Below are 15,428 nucleotides of genomic sequence, written 5' to 3' on the forward strand. Positions count from 1 at the left end.
AAAATGGCACAGTTATCTATTTTTTACTGCCTGGTGACATCAACGGAATAGCGATATCCACGTTTCTGTCCATTAATCGAGACACCGGGGTGATACACGCTCTCAGATCATTTGACTATGAACAGTTCAGAGACTTCAAAGTACACGTTATTGCTAAAGACAGAGGTTCTCCACAGCTTAACGGCAATGTGACTGTGAGTGTTTTTATAACGGATCAAAACGATAATTCTCCTCAGATATTGTACCCTGTTCAGTCGGGGAGCTCTTTCATGACTGAGGTTGTCCCCAAAGCAGCCCGCGCGGGCTCTCTGGTTTCCAAGGTGATCGCTGTCGATGCAGATTCTGGTCAAAACGCGTGGCTCTCATATCAGATAGTGAAATCGACTGATCCGGGACTTTTCACTATTGGTCTCCACAATGGAGAAATCAGGGCAAAGCGAGATATTTCTGATTCTGACGCAACGAAGCAAAACCTCGTCATCCTGGTGAAGGACAATGGACAACCCTCTCATTCGACAACATGTTCTGTATATTTATTCATTTCTGATAATTTGGCGGAAGTACCAGAACTGAAAGATATGTCCCAACAGAATAATAATACACAATTGACAACATATTTGATTATTTCGCTAGCTGCAGTTTCTTTCTTTTTCCTCACTTTCATTGTTCTCATTCTGACAATAAGATTTTGCAGAAGAGAAAAACCCAGGAAGTTGTTCGATGCTGCAGTCGCTGTCCCCGGTGTGTATTTCCCTCCTAACTACGCAGAGGTCGAGGACTCCGGAACTCTGCGTCATTCTTACAACTATGACGCGTTTTTAACAACAGGATCCGCCACGAGCGACTTCAAGTTTGTGAAATCTTTCAATGTAAACACATTGCCTCGTGAAAGTACGTTAAGAAAGAATGAAAATGTTTCTCTGGGACAAGATGACAATCCTGGTAAACCAGAAGACGCGAACAGTGAGGTGAGACTCCTTTCTGTACATAAAATAAGCAGCAATTACTTGATTTTGTATTTACTTGTATTGATTAAATATGGTATTGAAATAGTTTTATCTGTTAGTATGACTGGGTAGATTACAGTATGGTCAGTGTTTTATTTTGTATTGCAACTATCTTTATTTTTAAAATGTACATCACATTCACTAATACCGACAGGATTTTGTAAAAAAAAAAACACATCAGAAGGGTGCAATGAAAACTACCACAGCAGGTATGATTTATTTTGTGGAAGCTGTATGTGGAAAAAAGCACAAGGGATTCCTTAATCCGTAATATTTAACCTAAACATTTAACCGGCTATTTCACGTATTTCCTGAAATATTGAACACCCAAATATGTCTTGTGATCCCTGGTTGTAAGTTCTTTCCACGACGTATAAAGATCTCATTCTTATTATTCGTGTACGTACAGTATATGAACGCCTTTAACAGGCATTGCGTCCACCCTGCTTTAAAGTTTTCTGGGTACTATCCATGGTCCTGAAGCTCAGCTGGGCTGAAGAGTGACCAGAGCTTTTAAGCAAATCGCTTCTATCTCATTTAGCCAAGCATTAGTGGAGTGGTACGCGAATTATGGTGGCGTTCTTTGCAAATGTTTTTGTGAATTCCATGCACATTAGACTAAACAGTTAAATAGTTTCGTAATATTTGTATTATATCGATACATTGCATAGCTGAAATTAATTGGAGCTTTTGTAAGCACTATACTTTTTTTCATCAATTAAAAAGAAACACGGCCTTGACGCCTTGATTAAATCGTATCAGTTGTTTCTCTATTTGCTGAAGTTGTTGCAATAATTTCTCAGCTAGTCAAGAGGAGTAACTGCATCACCTGCTGAGAATCGTTTGATGGTTACCTAATTCAAATACTGTAGTCATGTATGGATGTTTCTTTACTCAGCGGTTTTGGTGTAAGCGGTCAGATCGTATTTACAGTATTCACATTGAAATATTAATATGGTTTAAGACTTGTGTAGTTTTCGTTGACATCTCAGTGTGTCGCTATTTACCAACTAAGGAGCTGGGAGCACAGCAGCCCTCCCACTATTACACTATTGTAAGCATAAATGCTGCTTCACATTACACTCTTATCTCCCCGTCGTTTGTCGAATTTTATGCAGGATCTGTCAGTGTCTGGTTACTACAAATATCGGATACAGAGACAATTGTATTTGGATTTCAGTTATCAGAACAACTGCGGGATTGCATTCGTATATGTGGTTTTAAACCGTTGAAAATGGATACGGGACAGAAATATTTCTCTTTAAAACGGCAAGTACGTTCTTTCATTTTGTTTCTCGTGATACTCCATCAGTGTTTCGGAGATGCTAGATATTCTATTCCAGAAGAAATGAAGAGCGGGTCTGTAATTGGAAGTCTAACACATGACTTCGGGCTCAGTGTAAACACGCTATCTGCTAGGAGAGCCCGCTTAGATTTGCAGGGGAGTAGACGCTTTTGTGACATTGATATGAAAACCGGAGATTTGGTTGTTGCAGGAAGAATAGACAGGGAAGAACAATGTGGTCAAAGTGTTTCTTGCACTATTCATTTCGAGTTTGTTCTCGAAATTCCACTGGAACTGCATCGCATTGCAGTTGAAATTCTAGACATCAACGACAATGCGCCTAAATTTCCCATGAATCTGATAAAATTGGAAATAAGCGAATTAACGGCGAAAGGGACTCGCTTCCCAATAGAAGATGCCCATGACTCTGATATAGGTGTGAATTCACTGCAAAGCTACGTGCTCGAACCTAATGAATATTTCAGTTTGGCTGTCCATGTTAGTGCTGAGCGGGGTAAATATGGGGAGTTAATATTGGAATATGAGTTAGACAGAGAAAGGGAACATGAGGTATCTTTTGTACTTACTGCTTTTGATGGGGGAAATCCACAGCTATCGGGCACCGCTGTCATACAAGTCACAGTGCTGGATGCAAATGATAACGTTCCAGTTTTTACAGAGACTGTCTATAAAGCCGATCTGGCTGAAAATTCACCTGTAGGCACGACAGTAGTTAAAGTCAGTGCAGTTGATAAAGACGAAGGAATTTATGGGGAGGTTACATATGAATTTAGACATATCCCCCCGAGAGCAAAAAGCCTGTTTACTATTGACCACGCAACCGGCGATATAACGGTAACAGGGCCGGTCGATTTTGAAGACATAACACTCTTCGAAATTCGCATCCAAGCTAAGGATGGAGCTGGCCAGTCAGCATATTGCAAACTTATCATTCAAGTCACTGATATAAATGATAATGCCCCTGTTATATTTATTAAATCACTGACTACCCCAATACCTGAAAACACACCAGTGGGCAGTGAGGTGGCTATTATAAACATTCAAGACCGAGACGCGGAAGCAAATGGTAAGATCCATTGTTCAATTGAGCTATTCGTACCGTTCAAATTAGTGCCCTCCGTCAAAAACTACTACTCTTTAGTAACAGAAAATGAACTGGATCGCGAAACAGTCTGGGAATATAATATCACAATTACAGCTAAAGATGAAGGGTTCCCACAACTGTCGACTCAAACAATTATACAGTTGGCTATTTCCGATGTAAACGACAATCCGCCAGTGTTTGAGCATCAGTCGTACAGCGCCTATGTGGTAGAAAACAATTCTGCTGGGTCATCCGTTTGTTCTGTGTCTGCAACAGACAGTGACTGGAAGCAGAATGGCACTGTTTCCTATTTTTTGTTGCCTATTGAAATTAAAGGGATGCAGGTATCAGCGTTTTTATCTATTAACCGAGACACTGGGGTGATACGCGCTGTTCGATCGTTTGATTATGAAGAGTTCAGAGACTTCCAAGTGTACGTTGTTGCCAAAGACAATGGTTCTCCTCAGCTCAGTAGCAACGTTACTTTAAGTGTATTCATAACGGATCAGAATGATAATTCACCACAGATATTGTATCCCGCTCAGTCAAGAAGCTCCTTCCCAACTGAAATGGTTCCCAGATCTTGTCACACGGGATCGCTGGTTTCCAAGGTGATCGCTGTTGATACAGATTCTGGGCAAAACGCGTGGCTCTCATATCAGATAGTGAAATCGACTGATCCCGGACTGTTCACTATTGGTCTCCACAATGGAGAAATCAGGACAAAGCGGGACATTTCCGAATCTGATGCCATGAAGCAAAACCTCGTGATACTGGTAAAGGACAATGGAAAACCTTCTCTTTCTTCGACGTGTGCTGTGAATTTACTTATCTCTGATAATATATTGGATTACACTTCAGAAATGAAAGGTCACAATATAGAATCCGAGAATGTTTCGAACATGACCGCGTATTTGGTTATCGCGTTGGCTGTCGTTTCTTTCTTTTTCCTTATTTTTATAATAAGTATACTGGCAGTCAGGTTTTGCCGGGGAGAGAAGCCTAGAATGTTGCTGGACGGTGCAGTTGCCATTCCCGGTGCGTTTTTCCCACCCAACTATGCGGAAGTCGAGGGTTCTGGAACACTGCGTCATTCTTACAACTATGACGCTTTCTTAACAACGGGCTCTGCCACGAGCGACTTCAAGTTCGTCAGATCATATAATGAGAACACTTTGCCACTTGACCCAACAAATAGAAGTACCTCAGAAACATCCAAAGACCTGAAGGGTGCTACAGAAAAGGAACCAAAGGAGTCATGTGAGGTAATCATGTTTTTTTGTGTATTCTGGGTCTAGGTATTTCACATTGAAGTTTTGTGTTTCGGAAGTTTCCTGTCATTCACCGCCAAACAAATTTATATAGCGCATTTAATTTCCACAGGCTCTGTGTTGCCTAGACAATTGGCAGACATATATAGCTTCCAGAAAATGGATGAATGTAATGGCTAAACCAATGAACAGCACATACATTTTTCCTGACATTCTTGTGCTTGTAGTGAGTTTTTAATAATGTATTGTGTTTTGTGAGATAACGAATCGTAAACCCATTTTTTTTTTGCCAGGCGATTACTAGTACTGTAACATTTTTATTTATGAATTTTCTGACGAGTGGTAAACTACCTCATGGCGACTAGCGAAAGTTATCGAGTTCGTACAGTATAAGACACTTTTATGTATCGTAGTTTTAGAGCTGCCAGAGTTAGTGTTGCATATTTTAACTTTTTTTTTCCTCTTGGAAAAGTATGTGTTGTGGACACAATGGAAAATCAAAAATCCAGAAACAATGAAAGTGTAACGAGTGAATGCAATGTCAATTGTGAAAGTTTGGCTTTAGAAAATAAAGGACATGTATCTTGAAGGAGTTAGAAAACGCACATAGTGTATTAGAAATGTATGTAACCAAACAAAATTTGATTACCTATACACTATGAAAAAAACTGGAACGCTAATCTATAATACAGTATATACACTTCATTTTGCTTCAGTTTTAACCGAAGATCAATTATCTAGCTATATCAGTTAACACAAGCTTAAATTTGCAGTTTGAATTTTACCGGATATAACGCAGTGCCTGAAATATCGTGTGTAACTGCGGGGTTTGTGTGACTGAAACAACAATAACACAGGACATAAGCGTACAATAGTTCATTTCAGTATATAACTTATGGACATTGAAATTCTTTAATGTGCAGCAGCAATGCAAGTAATATATTGTTAATTTTCCTAATAAAAACGCCATGTGTCGCTGTTCACCAACTAGGGGTTTAAATTCACTTACACTGCTATTGTGCAGAGCTACAGTATATACCCGTAGCTGTTCCTCTTACTCAAGTTTCTGACGCCTAAACAGTACGTTGTTTTCTTCGCTGCGTATTTTGGAGTACTTCTTCCAAATATAAGGAATCTGCGCAGTTAAATCAGTTGCGAAAAGAAGGGGTACTGCGGGGATTTTCTCCAAGATCTCTAGAAAACGGGATGGGATACAAAGGCAGCTCCGTTTTATGGCAGGTACACTGTTTCTTCTTCATTGTTATGGCTCAGCTATGTACAGGAGATGTTAGTTATTCTGTTCCAGAGGAAATGAGACGGGGATCCGTGATTGGAAGACTCACGCATGATCTGGGGCTCGATATTAAACAACTGTCATCTCGTCATCTCGCTCAGATCATTTGATTATGAGCAGTTCAGAGACTTCAAATTGCAGGTTATAGCCAAAGACAACGGCTCTCCACAGCTCAGTAACAACGTAACTGTGAGTATTTTCATAACAGATCAGAATGATAATTCTCCCCAGATTTTGTATCCTGTTCAATCAGGGAAAACTTCTGTTACCGAGATGGTGCCCAGATTTGCTCACGCCAGGACTTTGGTTTCCAAAGTAATAGCCGTGGATGCTGACTCTGGACAAAACGCGTGGCTCTCATATCAGATAGTGAAGTCGACAGATCCGGGACTTTTCACTATTGGTCTCCACAATGGAGAAATCAGGACACAGCGGGACATTTCGGACTCTGATAAAATGAAGCAAAACCTTGTGGTCTTGGTGAAGGACAATGGAAAACCGTCTCTGTCTTCGACGTGTGCTGTGAATTTACTTATTTCTGATAGTATTTTGGATTATACATCAGAAATGAAAGGCTCCAGTACAGAATCCGACAAAAATTCAAACACCACCATGTATCTGGTGATCGCATTAGCTGCAGTTTCTTTCCTTTTTTTGGCGTTCATTACAATTCTTCTGGCAGTCAGGTTTTGCCGAGATGGAAAGCCCAAGATCTTGTTCGATGATACCGTTACAATTCCCGGTGTGTGTTTTCCACCCAACTACGCAGACATCGAGGGCTCTGGAACTCTGCGCAATTCTTTCAACTACGACGCTTTCTTAACAACCGGTTCCGCCACAAGCGACTTCAGATTTATCAGGTCCTACAATGAGAACACTTTGCCGGCTGACCAGTTGAGTAAGGCCACACCTAAAGCTCAGGAAGAAAAACCTGAGAAAGAAGTCGAAGATTCATCTCAGGTATTTATCCCTTTTAATGTTTTTTTTTAAGGCTACATTTTATATTTTTCAACAGATGTGGTCAAGTACTAGTGAGAAAAGATATTTTTTTTTGTTCTGTGATGGAATTAAGAGTCCTCTGGAAGTAACGGGGAAATTATTTTTTCTTCCTGGTGGTTCTATGTTTCTAGCGTATTTTACGTGATGGAATTGGAACACAACTGTGCACAATAACATGATCATTTTTACCGCCTTTTCTGAGGCGTGTTTGAAGGTTCTGCGTGAGACAAGATAGCTTCTTTGTACTGATGTGTGTGCAGCGCGTGTCATGAAAATTCATCACTTGATGCTGGCATGTTAGTGTCATTTTTCTATTGCATTTGAGTGATGCTGCTGTGAACACAATGAAGAAGCTGTCCAAACGCTATCTAGCAGTGAGGAATTGAAACCCTTCTAGTAAAGCTGGGGAAAGATTAAGGACAAAAGGATAACAGGAAGGCCGCCTGACTTAGGAAAATGCATAATATACAGAGGGCAGTTGAAATACATCTAATAGGGATACTCTTTCAAAAATATACAATTCAATATGATTCATGGTGGAAACATCTATATATATGATTGATTTTCTTTCTTTTTCACGCATGTATGATTCTGCTTATAAAGCCGATGTATCAATATATGTTGAATACTGACCCTAATGTGTGTGTGTGTATATGTATATAACTTAAAGAAGATGAGTGAGCAAGTGTGTAACCATGCCCTTAACATACAGAAAAGACAAAAGTTTAATTCTGAGTGTCTTCTTCATTAGTTCTGGTTACCAGCGTGGCATTAACCTAGTTCTCTAGGGGTAAACTTATATATACAGTATACATATAATATTCACTGATTTATCAATTGTTAAGACAAATAACAAAAATGAATCAGTCCAGTTGTATAGCACATTTCCGTCATCAATACCCTGCGCTATAACCATATGTGAGGAAAGAGGAAATGAACAAAATTAAATGATGAACAATTTTCTAGCAAAACTCAGTGTGTCGCTGTTCACCACACAGGGGTTTGCACTCCTTCCTGCTCCCACTGCATTTGTGTTTAAAATCACTCGGCTGGCCGCTGCTCATTTCTTTTCAAGTTTCTTCGGCTTTGACTTGATTTCTTGTTTGAGGTTTTTTATATAGTTTTTCCCTCCACGTCGAAAGGATTTTCACAGGAAAACCTTGACCTTAATTTCACCGCTAATCGGATCTACGGGAGAATAAGACAGGCATTTATCCAGCTCGTCAATAAACGGGGATGGGATACGAAGGCGTTTCTAAATCATGGCAGGTACATTGTTTCTGCTTCTTCATTGTCATCTCTGGCGAGTGTTTAGGCGATATTCATTACTCTGTTCCAGAGGAAATGAAACGCGGGTCTGTTATTGGAAGACTTACGCAAGATCTGGGGCTGGATATTAAACAGCTATCAGCCCGCAGAGCAAGAATACACTTACAGGACACCACACGGTATTGCGATATCAAAATGGAAACTGGTGAACTGATTGTGAATGAACGAATAGACAGGGAAGAGCTTTGCGAACAAAGGCCATCTTGTGCTTTAAAGTTTGAACTTTTACTTGAAACGCCTTTGGAATTACATCGTATTATTGTGGAAATTCAGGATATCAATGACAACGCACCGGCGTTTTCCAGTAATATAATAAACTTGGAAATTGGAGAATCTGCAGTTAGAGGAGCTCGCTTCTCAGTGGATGAGGCCCACGACCCGGACATAGGAATCAATTCGGTGAAAAGCTACGCGCTGGCCGCAAATGACCATTTTGTTCTGGCTGTACACACGAGCGCGGACAGGGGTAAATACTGTGAGATAGTATTAGAAAATGAACTGGACCGTGAAAAGCAGGCAGAGCTTTCCTTAACCCTGACTGCGTACGATGGGGGCACACCACAGCGCTCTGGTACTGCAGTTATCCAAGTCACCGTGCTAGACGCCAATGACAATGTGCCCGTGTTTACACAGGCCGTCTATAAAGTCAGTCTGGATGAAAACTCTCCCTTGGATACAGTTGTAGTCCAAGTAACTGCGAACGATGAAGACGAGGGAGCAAATGGGGAAGTAACATATGAAATTAGCCACATTTCAGGTAAAGACAAAACTTTGTTTTTTATAGATCCGATTAGCGGTGAAATTAAGGTGAAAGGACCTTTAGATTTTGAGGAATCTTCCTTCTTTGAAATCCGTATCAAAGCCAAAGACGGAGCTGGGCAGGCAGCTCATTGCAAAGTTCTCGTGGAAGTTGGAGATGTCAACGATAATGCTCCAAAAATGTTTATCAATTCTTTGAACACACCTATTGCTGAAAACTCGCCACCCGGCACAGAGGTTGCCATCATAAACATTCAAGACAAAGACTCTGATGTCAACAATAAAGTCGTGTGCTCCATTCAACAAGACGTTCCTTTCAAGTTAATACCTTCTGTTAAAAATTTTTACTCCTTGGTGACTGAAGGGGAACTGGATCGTGAAGTAGTTTCAGAATACAACTTCACAATTATCGTTACAGACGAGGGCTCGCCGCCTCTTTCCGATTCCAAAGCCTTACAGATCTCAATTTCAGATGTGAATGACAATCCACCAGTATTTGATCAGCCATCGTACAGTGCTTTTGTCAGTGAAAATAACACTCCTGGCTCGTCCATTTGTGCTGTAAGGGCAAGAGACAGTGACTGGAAACAGAACGGCAGTGTTTCCTATTTTCTGTTTCCCAGTGAAGTCAGTGGCCTGCCGACTTCCTCCTTAGTGTCCATTAACCGAGGCACTGGGGTGATACATGCGCTCAGATCATTTGATTATGAGCAGTTCAGAGAGTTCAAATTGCAGGTTATAGCCAAAGACAACGGCTCTCCACAGCTCAGTAACAACGTTACTGTGAGTATATTTATATCAGATCAGAATGATAATTCTCCACAGATTTTGTATCCTGTTCAAACGGGGAAAACTTTTATTACGGAGATGGTTCCCAGATTTGCTCACGCGAGGTCCCTGGTTTCCAAAGTAATAGCCGTGGACGCCGACTCTGGACAAAACGCGTGGCTGTCATATCAGATTGTGAAGTCGACTGATCCGGGACTTTTCACTATTGGTCTCCACAATGGAGAGATCAGGACACAGCGGGACATTTCTGAATCTGATCAAATGAAGCAAAACCTTGTTATCTTGGTGAAGGACAATGGAAAACCTTCTCTTTCTTCGACGTGTGCTGTGAATTTACTTATTTCTGATAATATATTGGATTACACTTCAGCAGTGAAAGGTCACAGTACAGAATCCGAGAATGTTTCGAACATGACCGCGTATTTGGTTATCGCATTGGCTGTCGTTTCTTTCCTTTTCCTTATCTTTATAATAAGTATACTGGCAGTCAGGTTTTGCCGGGGAGAGAAGCCCAGGATGTTTCTTGACAGTGCAGTCGCCATTCCCGGTGCGTTTTTCCCACCCAACTATGCGGAAGTCGAGGGTTCTGGAACTCTGCGTCATTCTTACAACTATGACGCTTTCTTAACAACGGGCTCTGCCACGAGCGACTTCAAATTTATAAAATCGTACAACGAGAATACCTTACCACTTGACCAGATTCATCAACCCACAAGCAAAGATCAAGAAGAGCAACGGGTTAAGGACGTAGAGGAATCCTGTCAGGTATTTATCATGATTTATATATTTTGAAAAATTAAACTATTCAGTAGGCTATTTTGTGGTTTTACGTTCGTGTGATCAAAGTTTTTTTTTTGTTTTTCCATCACTTTGATCGATTTAACATTCCTGTATTCCATTACTAGTAAGAAGGAGAAAGTAAATATCCGACGTTCCGGTGTTTCTACCTATTTCTCTGTCGATTCAGAAAGGTTGTGATGAATACCGTTTGGTTATTTGCAAATACAAGTTGGCATAATGACGTGATCATTTTAATCCCTTTATGGAATGTGCTTTTACAGCTTCCGGATACAAGGTATATATTGATTTAATGTCTTCAAAACTATCTGACTTCATCTGGACATTTTATGATTTTAGTGTCGTTTCTCATCTCCCATTTTAATGCTTTTTTGCTGTACCAACGATGGAAAAATTGTATATTATACTATCCAACAGAGAGGTATTATAAATCCTATAGTGACGTTAGGGTATAGAGGAAATAAAAATATTAAAACCAGGCCTGTATAGATTACGGATGTTTAATATATATACTGTATATAATTGCAGGGTATTTTAAATAAATCCAATCGACGTTCTTGTAAAAATATTCAACGCGACCACGGTGGATGGTCGCGCAATAGGATTATCTGAGTTTTTTTTTAAATTATACACGATTTTATACATATGGTCTATGTATGGTCTGTATATACAGTACGTTATATACGTCTACGTATATAATTTGCAATATACAGGATAGAATTTGTAACTGTGTTGGTGTGTCGTGGTAGGATGAGAAAGACGAATTTTAATTCGAACCCTGAAAATGAAAAGCATGCATAAGCGGGCTGTAAAGCTTAAAATGTTTGGCGTTTCCACTTGAATTTTTAGATTCAACTAGTTATTAACCCCTGGTTGTTCCTAAGTATATATAATGATTTTTAAAAACTGGTGTAACACTTTAGATGCGTTAATTAGCGCAATTACACAGTCACTGCGGATTTTGTTCAACAAATTATGCACCGCGATGTAGCTCTTCCACATGTTGAGGGTACATATATTGCTCAAGTGTTAAATATTGAGAGTTTTCTAATAAAAACGCAGTGTGTCGCTGTTCACCACACAGGGCTTTCAAATGCGTATCACTCCCACCGCTTCGGTATGTAAAGTCAGTCAGCTGGTATCTTCCCGTTAGATTTCAGTTTTGTAAAGCATTTACTTGTCTTGGACTTGTTTGCGTCTGCTGAAATACTCCATCTTGCAACATCGAAAGGATTTGCATGAGCGTATCAGCTCTGGATAAAGGAACAGGACCATAGAACAGGCATTCACCAAACCTGTGGCAAAACCAGGATGAAATACAAAGGGAGTTCTGATTCATGGCAGGTACATTGTTTCTGCTTCCTCATTGTCATCTTTGGCGAGTGTTTAGGCGATATTCATTACTCTGTTCCAGAGGAAATGAAACGCGGGTCTGTTATCGGAAGACTTACACAAGATCTGGGGCTGGATATTAAACAGCTATCAGCCCGCAGAGCCCGAATACATTTACAAAAGAACAGGCGGCATTGTGATATCAAAATGGAAACCGGTGAACTGATTGTGAATGAACGAATAGACAGGGAAGAGCTTTGCGGGCAAAAGCCATCTTGTGCTTTAAATTTTGAACTTTTACTTGAAACGCCTTTGGAATTACATCGTATTACTGTGGAAATTCAGGATATCAATGACAACGCACCGGCATTTCCCAATGATTTTATGAAGCTAGAAATAAGAGAATCAGCAGATAGAGGAGCTCGCTTCTCAGTCGATGAGGCCCACGACCCGGACATAGGAATTAATGCGGTGAAGAGCTACGCGCTGGCCGCAAATGACCATTTTGTTCTGGCTGTACACACGAGCGCTGACAGAGGTAAATACTGTGAGATAGTATTAGAAAACGAACTGGACCGCGAAAAGCAGGCAGAGCTTTCCTTAACCCTGACTGCGTACGATGGGGGCACACCACAGCGCTCTGGTACTGCAGTTATCCAAGTCACCGTGCTGGACGCCAATGACAATGTGCCCGTGTTTACACAGGCCGTCTATAAAGTCAGTCTGGATGAAAACGCTCCCTTGGATACAGTTGTAGTCCAAGTAACTGCGAACGATGAAGATGAAGGAGCAAACGGGGAAGTAACATATGAAATTAGCCACATTTCAGGCAAAGATAAAACTGTGTTTGGAATAGATCCGATTAGCGGTGAAATTAAAGTGACGGGGCCTTTAGATTTTGAGGAATCTTCCTTTTATGAAATCCGTATCAAAGCCAAAGACGGAGCCGGACAGGGAGCTCATTGTAAGGTTCTTGTGGAAATCACAGATGTAAACGACAACGCTCCGATTATTTTTATTAGTTCATTGAACACACCTATCGCTGAAAACTCGCCACCCGGTACAGAGGTTGCGATCATAAACATTGAAGACAAGGATGCTGATACCAATAACAAAGTCGTGTGCTCCATTCAACAAGACGTTCCTTTCAAGTTAATACCTTCTGTTAAAAATTTCTACTCCTTGGTGACTGAAGGGGAACTGGATCGTGAAGTAGTTTCAGAATACAACTTCACAATTATCGTTACAGACGAGGGCTCGCCACCTCTTTCTGATTCCAAAGCCTTACAGATCTCAATTTCAGATGTGAATGACAATCCACCAGTATTTGATCAGCCATCGTACAGTGCTTTTGTCAGTGAAAATAACACTCCTGGGTCGTCTATTTGTGCTGTAAATGCAAGAGACAATGACTGGAAACAGAACGGCAGTGTTTCCTATTTTCTGTTTCCCAGTAAAGTCGGTGGCCTGCCGACTTCCTCCCTAGTGTCCATTAACCGAGACACTGGGGTGATACATGCGCTCAGATCATTTGATTATGAGCAGTTCAGAGAGTTCAAATTGCAGGTTATAGCCAAAGACAACGGCTCTCCACAGCTCAGTAACAACGTTACTGTGAGTATATTTATATCAGATCAGAATGATAATTCTCCACAGATTTTGTATCCTGTTCAATCAGGAAAAACTTTTATTACGGAGATGGTTCCTAGATTTGCTCACGCGAGGTCTCTGGTTTCCAAAGTAATAGCCGTGGACGCCGACTCTGGACAAAACGCGTGGCTGTCATATCAGATATTGAAGTCGACTGATCCGGGACTTTTCACTATTGGTCTCCACAATGGAGAAATCAGGACACAGCGGGACATTTCCGAATCTGATGCCATGAAGCAAAACCTTGTTATCTTGGTGAAGGACAATGGAAAACCTTCTCTTTCTTCGACATGTGCTGTGAATTTGCTTATTTCTGATAATATATTGGATTACACTTCAGAAATGAAAGGTCACAGTACAGAATCCGAGAATGTTTCGAACATGACCGCGTATTTGGTTATCGCATTGGCTGCAGTTTCTTTCCTTTTCCTTATCTTTATAATAAGTATACTGGCAGTCAGGTTTTGCCGGGGAGAGAAGCCCAGGATGTTTCTTGACAGTGCCGTCGCCATTCCCGGTGCGTTTTTCCCACCCAACTATGCGGAAGTCGAGGGTTCTGAAACTCTGCGTCATTCTTATATCTATGACGCTTTCTTAACAACGGGCTCTGCCACGAGCGACTTCAAGTTCGCCAGATCTTACAATGAGAACACTTTGCCCGTTGACCAGATTAATCAACAAACAAGCAAAGACCGAGAAGAGAATACGGTGAAGGAAACAGATGTATCGTGTCAGGTATTTATCATGATTTTTAAAAGTATCCTTGACATTTGGCTATTTTGTCATTTTATGTTTATATGTTTAAAGTTGTAGTTATTTTTCGTTTTCATCACTTTGATGGATTTAATATCCTTTTATTCCATTACAAGTAAGAAGGAGAACGTATTTATCCGATGTTGTGGTGTTTCCATTTATTTCTTCGTCGTGTCTGAGAAGTTGTCTTGAATCCTGTTCGTGCATTTGCGAATACAAGATCGCAAAGACGTTGTCATTTTAACCCCTTATTGGAAAGTGTTTTGAGGGTTTTCAGTATTCAAGATAAACATTGATTTAGTGTATGGATTTCACCTGTCTTATAAAACGACCTCACTTTATATTGACAGTTTCGCGTTTTGCATCTCCTATTTAAGGGTTTGTGCCATAAACACGAATGAGACGTTTATGCTATGAAACGTGCAAGGAAGTTAAACTCTTAAATTGCTATTAGGTTATAGGGATAAGAAGTAGTAGAACTGTATTAAAAACAATTTAATAGGTTTTGGTAGATACATTTAAAAATATATCCATATAGAATTTAAAATAAATCCAAAATGATGCTATTGTGAAAATATATAATACGACAATGGTTAATGGTTACATAATTTAGCTGTATGACTGATTTTGTTTCTTCAGTTTAAATGATAAATGATTCCATTCATATGAGCGATATATAATCTTTATAGCTGCATATATTATATTTATTTTTGCTATATATAGAGAGAATTTGAAGTAGTGTTCGTGTGTTATTACAAAATGAAAATAGTGGAATTTTAATTCCACATCTGAAAATGAAAGGAATATTTTACAGGCCTCCACAGGTTAAACGCTGGATGTGTCACTCGTTCATTTTTAGTTTCAGCCTGGCATTACCCTTAGGATATTTCTAAGAACTTTAAGTGAAAAAAAACTGTGGTAGCACTTACATTAGGAAAAATAAATAATGGTAGAGTAAAACAATCACGAATCATTGAGGATATTGCTCGACGAACGCACTGCGCTGTAGCTCATCCACATGTGAGGGTACAGTAATTGTTCAGTATTGAGAGTTTTC

The 15,428-nt window shown here is 40.2% G+C and overlaps 1 protein-coding gene across 1 annotated transcript in view; it reads left to right on the forward strand.

Moving 5' to 3' along the window:
* Positions 1-8,157: 8,157 nt before the first annotated feature.
* LOC102689599 (protocadherin gamma-C5-like) overlaps positions 8,158-15,428 on the forward strand; it is a 211,921-nt gene continuing 204,650 nt past the window's right edge. The window contains exon 1 of the mRNA XM_069196142.1: positions 8,158-10,603. Coding sequence (XP_069052243.1) covers positions 8,198-10,603 — 2,406 coding nt within the window. The 5' untranslated portion in view covers positions 8,158-8,197. The remainder of the gene's footprint in view (positions 10,604-15,428) is intronic.

The sequence above is a fragment of the Lepisosteus oculatus genome, chromosome 11 (assembly GCF_040954835.1).
Source record: "Lepisosteus oculatus isolate fLepOcu1 chromosome 11, fLepOcu1.hap2, whole genome shotgun sequence".
Lineage (NCBI taxonomy): Eukaryota > Metazoa > Chordata > Actinopteri > Semionotiformes > Lepisosteidae > Lepisosteus > Lepisosteus oculatus.